At 34.2% G+C, this 10,401-nt stretch overlaps 1 protein-coding gene across 1 annotated transcript; it reads right to left on the reverse strand.

The window, feature by feature from the left end:
- Nucleotides 1–483: 483 nt before the first annotated feature.
- LOC108362709 (uncharacterized) lies at nucleotides 484–1,393 on the reverse strand. Its single transcript, XM_017615805.1, has 2 exons — nucleotides 1,379–1,393; nucleotides 484–1,293 (listed from the first exon to the last, which is right to left on the reverse strand). Exons 1-2 carry the CDS (start codon nucleotides 1,391–1,393, stop codon nucleotides 484–486), a joined length of 825 nt encoding a protein of 274 aa, XP_017471294.1.
- Nucleotides 1,394–10,401: the final 9,008 nt, after the last annotated feature.

Below are 10,401 nucleotides of genomic sequence, written 5' to 3' on the forward strand. Positions count from 1 at the left end.
TTTTGCTTCGTAAGTAACATCTGGCAGNAAAACGCCAGAGTTGGTTAAAATTCACAAAAAATAAGTAACAAACACGTCATTTTAAGACGTTTCCATTATTCGGAAGTATTGACTTTTACGATTTTCTTTGCTTAAATTAAAACTGTCATCTTTTCCCTTAAAAATGCCGCTTGAAGTGGAAAGGAAACATTTTAGAGCTAAAAATTGCGAATTTTTTGAGTTTTAATTTTGCTTAAATTCTTATCTTTGGGACCCTAAAGAAGAGTCCCTCAAAGTTACAGCAAAATCGAAAATGGGTTGGCGACGATTTTTTTTTATTTCCAGACGATTTCATATGGAATGACTAAAACAATAAGGTTCTTTATCTGTACCTTGGTATTTTATTAACAACATTAACAAGAATCATTGGTCAAACTTAACAAATCAGTCGTCCTATATATCAAATTAGTAAACTCGCAAATAAATCAACAACTGTTTCTAAACCTAAATACGAATGATGGAAGATGGCAAGTAAGCATTGCGGGGAGCGTGCACTTCGGGAGCCCGAACTGGAGCTTGGGAAGCAAAGTTGTGCACAGGGGCGACACCTCCATCGTGCGCTTGGGAATTTCCACCCAATTGATCGTATTGTGATTGGATAGCTTGCTGAGCGTTGGCGGCATCTTCAGGAGTGCGGTATTTGACGAAGTGCACCTCGGGCCTGTGGCTGCTCTGACTTTGGATCGCATTGAGTTTGTTAGCCAAATCTGAAATATCGCTCTGTTTTTGCAAAACATAGATAGCTGTTTGGTCCTCGCCAGCGTGCTTGGCCAATTGGAGGGCAGCATTTTCTAGACCTTGGTTTTCAGGTCCTTTAATGAAAACCACACGCAGATTCTTCTTTAAAGAGTGGGCAACCTGTTGAGCTCCATCAGCATCATCAAATTCCTGTTCGGGAGCAGTATATGTGAAGTATTCTTTGTTGAATTCGGCAGGTGCTGAGTACGATGGTCCCACGTTTCCAGAAGCACCTGGAGCACCAATTCCGCCTAAGTCCCCTGAACCTCCATGACCACCTTCCAAGCCACTAAGACCACTAAGACCACCTAGGCTTCCACTGCTGCCTAAACCACTAGGACCTCCACTTCCACTACTGCCTAGTCCACTATTACCGCCGAGACTTCCGAGTCCTCCAAGACTTCCAATGCCGTCAGAACTGCCGGGTGTGAAGGAGAGTCCAGAGTTAGAATGCCCAACTGGTCGGTAGTTATAACCAAGCTTATCCGCATAGGAAACGGCAGCCAAACACAATACCTGCAAACAAAAAAATTAAGACAATAAATCAGGCACAAATCCTCGCGATGAAATTTTATTTAAAATTAACACTTTAACTGCTTACAAAGAACGCACGCATCTTGCTAAGGTTTTAAAAGTTGTTTTGCTTTAGAATATAATTGATTTCTGATTCCGTTAAATTTAAGCGCTTGTATTATATAGTAAGCCGCTATCATTTCGGGCTTCTGTGAAGCATCAATTGAGTACCTTAACACCAATTCTGCTATCAATGAGCACAAAAATCTATACATATTGAATAGAGGAAAACCTTGTAGATGAGTGGAAACAAAAAGGCAGAAATACTCGTATCATTAAAACATCTTAGCCAATTTAAAGAATGCGTGTATGTATTTCGTAATTTTGAATCGGCCATCGCATCTGCACGCATCATACCTGTTGTGTTTTCTTTAAATTATGAAATCATGTATGCAAATGCCAAGCTGATTCGATGATCGCCCAACGCAGTCTTCTACCTAACATGCCGAACGCAGCGTCATGCCACTAGCACAAAATATGCAGCATTCTTTCTGAGAGGAAAGATCTAATAAAATGTATCATTATGACATCGCTATAATCGCCATCGCCTCAATGACGGCGGTATTTTAATCGGTGCTGCGGGTGGCTAATTCAAAATTCATATGAAAAGCCGTTAGATACTCAGTGCAAATATTCGGCCGAATATCGATTGATATTAGCAAATATAAAGTTAATGACCATACAATCAAATGCTAATGACTGACTTCCAAAACGTACCAATACAATGCTTGTATGCCGTTCTACTGCGGTGATTTGGTATTTTAAATGTTCGTATATGCAGAGTGCATATTTTGAATATTCAATATAACAACGGTCGGCAATCGCGGCTCTTTGAGCCAAATGCGGCTCTTTGCTTAGCAAAGTGCGGCTCTTTTTTTACTTTCTCTTTGCTTAGAACATTTTGGCTCCTTGTACTTTTTAAAATACATATTTCTTTGCTGTACATTCTTTTCCATCGTGTTGTTATTTTATTTTATTCTTTTTATATACACATACGCAAATTGAGATCGGAACATTACCCGCATTTGGAGAATGAAAATTGGCTTTCTGACTTAATGTTCTTTACCGATATGATGAAACATTTGCAACACTTGAATTTGCCTCTACAAGGAGAGAATAAAAAAGGAACAGTCCAGCGCCTTCGTCTTGGTCTCCACTAAATTTAAACGTAGAATACGTGGTATGGTTAAGAGCATATCCAAGTCAAACACTAAAACACACACTAAGAAAAAAATATCGATAACAAAAGCGATAATAATATCCATAGCAAATTCGATAAAAACATCGATTAAAAGAGCGATGAAAATATCGATATAAAAATCGATAATAATATCGATAGCAAAATCTATAACAAAATCGATAAAAATATCGGTAACAAAATCGACAAAAATATCGATAACTAAATCGATTACAAAACCTACCAAAAATCAATTCAAAATCAATCAACAAAATCGATTACAAAGTCAATAACAAAATCGATAACAAGATCGATAACTACATGTAGATAGCAAAATCGATACAAATATCGGTAACAAACCGATAAAAATATCGATAACGAAATCGATTAAAATATCGACAACAAAACCTATAAAAATATCGATAACAAAATCGATAGCAAGATCGATAGAAGTGTCGTCAAAAAAATCGATAATAAAATCGATAAACATTTCGACAAAATCCATAAAAATATCGATAATAAAATCGATAAAAATATCGATTATTATATGGATCAATTCCGAAACTATCGATAGAAAAATCAATAACAATATCGATAAAAATTTCGATAACAAAATCGACAAAAATATCGATCACAAAACCGACAAAATATCGATTATTATATCGATAAGTCCCGAGGATCCCGAAAATCTCTAAAATACCGAAATAGCTCCCAGATTAAGTCTCTGTGCCTCTATCTTCATCCTTTTCCCTAATCCTACCTTTATTTTAATCTTTCTTCCTCTATCTTCATCTATACTTTTATCGGTATCCTCATCCTCATCTTTTTCTTTATATTTATCTTTGTTTTTATTTTTATGTTTATCATATTCTTCATATACATATTCCCCTTCACCTTTGCCCTTATATAAGTAAAGTGGTTAAATTTGCCTTGGTCTTCATTTTTGCGTTTATCTTTACGCAACTTTGTTTTTGTTTTTATTTTTACCTTTGCCTTTAGCCTTTTCTTTATCTATGTACGCACTCATCTTTACTTTTATTCTTGGATTGGTCTTTTTGCAAGTGTTGTTTCACTTCGAAAAGTTTTCGCGTATTATGCATAGATGTGTTCATAAATATATGTATGTACATATATAATATGTATAGATTACTAAAAAATCCACATTAACTGCAATCAACATATGTACGTATGTATGTATTTACTTATGTACATACGCTGCGATTAGGTTGTAAATATTGCACCATCTGTTTATCAAAAGCCGAATAATGTACTTACGCACACATACATACTTTTTGTCTCCTTCCTTCACTTTCAACGCATGCACGTGTTTGCAAAACGAGGACGAAGTGATTTTGTATGGAAAATCATTTATGCCCATATATTGGAATAAAACAAACATACTAAGATATCAACCAATACTTCCCATATACCAAATAAAAGGAAAGCTCTTGAATTTTTGACTAAAGAAAACAAAAACAAAATCATTCGAACGGTTTTCGAGCATTTTGGTAATAAAAAAATGTGCAAATTTTTTCAACAATTTTTTGCCTTAAAATGCTCAATATTTGTTGAATTTATATAAAATCTGTACACGATAATATTTCTATTGCTCCAAAGAATCCATATCCCGAAAATGAAAGTTATATATGCAAATCATAAGCTGCTGGAGCACTTTAAAGGCTCAGAATTTACCCCAAAATAGGGCAATATTTACCGTTGTGTCTAGGACAGACACCGAATCGGTTACTTACAGAAATATATCTGTCGATAGGTTTGGATTCTTATCTTTGAAATGCTACACTTTTCTTTGAAATCGCGTCATTAGTTCTCGTGCAATAAACGTTTTCGTGAAGCTCTAAAAATTACAACTACAACATTTCAGCATAGCCTCCATATCGTAAGGTAAGACGTATTCTACGTCAAAATATTTTATGTTTTGAAACTAAGCTACATCTTTTTATTCATGATCTCAAAAGAAGAATATTTCATCATTTTCCATGGCTAGAAAAAATATTGCACATGATTAAAAGCATATTTTGAAAAAATATTTGCCGATTTTTAATTACTTAAATGTACGTTTGCATACTTCATAAACCCTTTTTATGTAATATAATTGAGGATGAATTTACAATACCCGAAATACTCCTTCTTAATAAAAGCGAAGAAAGAGTTTTTTTAATTAAAAAAAGATAAGGCACTGGAAATGCAACATAAAGCTTTACCATTGCATGAATTCCGGCAAGAAGTATCAGATTTAAAATATCCTTTATTGAAAACAGCTGCGTGCCGTATATATTTTTTTTAATTTTTGGTACAACGTATAACGCTAGGCGCACATTGCATCCGATAGGCTGACCGATTTCGGCCGAACAATTTGACCGTCCGAACTGATGCGCACACTTAACCAGATTATTTGCCGACCGTATTCGTACGCAAAAATCTAGTTTTCATGTCAATTTTGTAAGCAGTGAAATATTTTGATAAATTGTAATTGACATACTCTAAACATGTAGCTTTTTTTTTGCACCCAATAAGTTAATTTTTCGCAGTGTAATTTGGTACTTTTCACCTGACATCGGACGAGAAAAACAAACATGTTTAAATTTATCGTCACTGACGGACGTCGGTTATCTGTTTATGTGTGGGACCGCTCATATAATCACAAGTGTTTATTCATATCGCCCGCATATAGCCGATATCGGCTGAGCACAATTCGGCCGATGCCGGCTGCAGTGTGCGCGTAGCGTAAATTTCGTAAAGTTAAAATACCGTTCACAATTAGTTGCATTCGCGTACCTGATAATTATAGAAAGTTATAAAAACCATCAACTTTTTGTGTTCGCGTATTCAAAAATCTTGCAAAGTAGAGGAAATTGAGAGAGCACACGGACATTTCATTTTGAGGGAAAGCTGTTAGTTTCTGCTGGAAAAATTTTAACCGGCAATTCGCCAACAAGAAAACAGCTGATCAAAAACAGCTGGTTCGAATTTACGCAAATCCCTAAATTGACTTTGATGGTTTGGAAGCTAAAATAGTAAAATGCGAATAATTAAACTTGTAAAAAGTAAGTCATTATTCGCTTAGTCAGTGAACTGTGTCAGGATAAGACTTCAAAATTTGTTTTCTTTCGTTTTCAATTGCATTATTTTGAATGTAAACAAAATTTCCATGACCTGTTCGTCTATCTTTCAAGTTTCTGCAAATTTTCTGTTCGCGTACTATTATTGATATTTTTCTCTTGTGGGAGAACAGATGACATTTCGCCGGAATTTTGCTTTTGGACATTTTTTACTTGAGATTTTAAACGAACGTACCTATTGAATAACATTCAACAGAACTTTAACGAATGGCTTTAATTGACGTAAAACCAGATTGTGAAAATTTGGGCAAAGGATCTTTTCAATTTTCTTTAATATCTATCTTACGTACATTAAAATAACAATAAAGTGAATGTTTTTAATGTCCAATTATAATTTTATTTAAAAATAAAATTCTTGCTTTTGTCGTTTTTTTTTGCTCTTTGTAGCATTTATAATTTACATGTGCCTCTATTCGGCCTCGGCCATGCCCACCCCTGCAATATAGCAATGAATAAACTTATGTAATTTTCCATTTTTATGACACCAAACGCAACTAAAAACAAACGAAGCATCAACTTGTTGTTTGATGCGTTTCCATAGCTTTTCGGATGCGTTTTGGAAAGTATACATTGTCAACATTTTGTAGATCGACGTTATTTAACAGTACAGTGCAAGTACAGAGAAGGAGAGAAATGCTGTTACACAGCCAAATGAGGGTTAATTTAAAAAATATATGAATTGTTTACATTTTAATTTTCAAATAAGCGCACGTCAGATATTTATTCCACTTTTTTAATACACTTTGGATAAATCAAGATATTGCCAATAATTTAGCTCTCTCAGTACCTCAGAATTCTATAAAAAAATATATTTTTGAAATTAATTTAAAAAATGTAATTTTCGTAAACCTAACGGTTAGTAGGTCTGTTGACTGCTATACAGATCGTTGAATTACAGAAATCCCGCCTAACCAACCAAATGTAAATGCATACATGGGCATCGCTACCCAGGACCAGGTAACCTATGAAGTTTACCTTCTATGTAGGTATACAATACTACCAATATGAAATTAAAATTAAGTTTAAATGTGATCATGTTTAAAAATGCATTGCTCTCGAGTCACCCGTTTCTGGTGCACACTGTTTTTACCATCTTTAAATTGTACCACCGGTATACATATATACGTACAAGGCGCATTCATTTGATGTAGTGTTAAAGTATAAACAGAGGCAACTAGCTGAGCGGATTTTGACAGACGCAGCGATGCCATCGGGTGATATTTGCCGCAACATTTCGCATAGAAAAACAGAACCGAAACGAAATTCACATCAGTTGAATAACAACAAAAAAATATATATACATACAAAACTAAAAACATGAACCCCCAAATTTTCCATTCTGTTTCTTTCTGAAAACTATCTGCTAGAAAACTTGGATTTGAGAGAAATATATTTAAGTTACTTTTTTCTCAGTGTAAAGTCATAGTTATCACGTCATTTGTCGACGATCACCTAGAAGACATATGGATCGTTGACGGACAGGGGGAAGTTGTGCCTACTACAACATCGTGCAGGATCCAGGAAACTGCAGTAAAAATTAAAAAATGGTTGCACACCTTAAAAAGAGCAAACTAGCATATTGTTAGCGCATTTAAGTTACTGTAAAGTAGCCGCAACTCAATATGTAAGGAATCGTTGGAAAGGTATTGACTAGGAATGTTAATCCCGGGTTCCCGGCCCCAAAAACTCGGGATTCTTGGCAACAATCCCGGGATTTTCAGGATTTGTAATTTACACTGATGGCAATAATAGAAACTCCTTTTCATGACCATTATTAGCTATATTTCTTTTTTTTTACTTAATAATTAATATTTTTTTATAAATGTCTAGCTCGTTATATATATGTATAACAACGCGCGATAGTAAATTTTAAACACAAATATCAATATATTCGCGAAATCATGGGCCAAATACAGCAAAATTGCGTTTTTAGTTTTTCACTCTGACGTCAGTAATTCACAGTAATTTAAAAAATTCAGAGAAATGTGCCTAGAGAAGAAGTGTGGGTATCAAATTAAAGAGTAAATCCTGTAGAATTCAAGCAGATTCAAGTTTTTTATGCCGGAGGGCTGGAAGGTATTGAAAATGTTTTTTTAAAATTGTTTGCACTGAATTTTTTAAATAATTTTGCAATTAATCATATCTTTGAAATTACAAAGTCCTTTAAAATAAATCCTGACGTCAGAGAGAAAAAATAAAAACGCCACTTTAAATAAAAAACTAGGTTTCAAACCATGGTACAATAATCACAGGTATTGTCTTCCCAGAGAGTTTTGCTTCACATCGAAATTCGTGCTCCCTTATTTGAATTTTGACCCAGTTAAATGTTGAATATTTTACTTTTATTTGGCTTTGCTTTTTGTTTTCGCTCTATTTCATTTTTATAATTTTTCAAAACAAATGAAAAAACATTTGAAATGAAGTGAGCCATACAAATCTTGAAAGTATTTACTAAGAAATGTTTTTTTTTGGCTTTTGCAAATTAAATAAGTCCACGGCAAGTAGGTTTGTTAAAAACAAATACGTGTACATATATGATATATGGGGTAAGGAAATATCCCTTTTCCCTAGCAGTAAACTTTTTATTGTGGGCAACAATGATGTTTTTCAAATAAGGCAGATCGGAATATGCGCTTCCTGGGAAGACAATACCTGTGATTGTTGTGCCATGGTTTCAAACCCATTTATTTATTATTTATTTTATGGTAGGAGAGCTTGTCAAACAATATAGAAGCAATTTTTTTGATTTAAGTTGTTGAAAAGTAATCAATATCTAAGTCCCCGGAATCCCGGGATTGTGATAACGACATACCGAAATTGCCGTGATCGGAAAAAGCTGAAAATTCAACATCCCTACTATATGTGCATGTATGTACATATCGCTCATTCATTCGCTTCAACAGTGTTATAACCAGGGAACGGATATTTAGGACCTAAAAACCTATAATAAAGGCAAAATAAAATAACGAAAAACTATGAACCAGTTTCTTAATATGAAAAAATTGTACTTTGAATCTTTGGCTATTATCTCTTTTCGAGTTTTTAACTCATAAAACTTTAATCTCAATAGTTGTAGTAACATTGAACCACAAGATGCAGTTTAAAGTTTTCTGTCAGTATTTTCATTCGATTTTCGCGAAGAAAAGCCTTGAATGTACTAAATGTGCGCTCGACGTAAGTTGATACAAGTGGAGCCCAATTTAAATATGGAACGCTTAAAACTTTCATATTATCATATATGGAATCAGGGAAATAGTGATGTGCTAACTCAATACTTTTGTATTGATCGATATTCGGTACCAATTTAAAAAGTATTCAATACTCTCGATACTCGGTACCGAAACATTTAGGTTTCGAATAAAAGCGCATATAGGCTAAAAATATGGAAAAAACGGTTCAGGGGAGACTCACCTATCAAAACCCGAATGTAGGAGCCAATAGAGCTTTTAACACTGATTCAAATGAAAGATGTATATATTTCGGTTCGAGGCCATAATGCAGAGAAACTCGGACAATATCATTTTTGTAGGCTTGGGGGCAAATTCTGTAAACAGCTAGCGACAATTTTAGAATCGGTATCGGTTTTGTTGACGATTGATATTAAATATTTTTACGTCAAAAAGTGCGATATCGATCCGAAACTTGTCCCTAACTGCTTATAGAATCGCCCCCTGAAAGGCTTCTTCATCCGTCAAAGCATTTTCTTGAACGTTAGATCGACTAAGGTTAAAACTGGTAAAATAATATTTCTCTGTTGCGATAAGTTCTAGTGTTTTAGCCGATATCATATAAATTAGTAATGAAAGTTTTTTCTGAACTTGAAACGCATATAATGGCGAAGGTTTAATGTAAAGAATCAGTATCGGGAACCGAAAAGGAAGTATTGTGTACCGAAATCTTTTTTAAGTATTGGGTACCGATAATTTAGCACATCACTACAGGGAAAGCTAAATCGTGGATATTCTTAATCGAATATACTCTACCTATATTCGATTAAGAATGTCCACGATTAAGCTTTCCCTGACTTCTTATATACACATTTGATGTTGCCTTTTTTCCCTCTTTTAAGATATTCGCCTTTTTTTTTGCCTATTGTACCTTTAAAGAGTGATTATAGCGAGGAAAAAGCCCTTCATGATAATATAAAAGTTTCAAACGTTCCATATTTAAATTGGGCGTCACTTGTTTCAACTCAGGTCGAGCGCACGTTTAGTACATTCAAGGCTATTCTAAAGAATATTACAAAAAAATTAAGTTGGTAATGAAGAAAATCGATGAATAAAAAAGTAGTAATAAGTGGCCATATGAAAATGCGCAGAAATATTTTGTATGAAAAACAAGTAAGAGCAGCGCTGTCTTCGGCTATGCCGAAGGCTTCATACCTTTCATGAACATCTGCAAATTTTACTTTGACAGATTACTGCTTTTGAATACATCTGCATACATCGATAGAGGAGTTACATACTTATATAAAAAATCGCATCTAAACAATCAGANTTTATTGGGTTTAGTTTCCTACATAAAGGAGATATATGGCAAAAACTGGTATCTGAACAATCAGTGCTATAGGAGATAAAGCTTATACAGCATAGATTTTGATGATTTTCTCAGTAGACTTTGTATTATTATTTATAAAATATCTTACGAAATTTATCGATTTTAGCTGTTCAAATAAAAAAGTTGTACAGTGAAATCCCATATCTGAACAATCAGATGTATGGAAGATATATGTTG

The sequence above is a fragment of the Rhagoletis zephyria genome, unplaced genomic scaffold, assembly GCF_001687245.7.
Source record: "Rhagoletis zephyria isolate East Lansing unplaced genomic scaffold, Rhagoletis_zephyria_1.1 Rzeph_scaffold_00023, whole genome shotgun sequence".
In the NCBI taxonomy this organism is placed as follows: Eukaryota; Metazoa; Arthropoda; class Insecta; order Diptera; family Tephritidae; genus Rhagoletis; species Rhagoletis zephyria.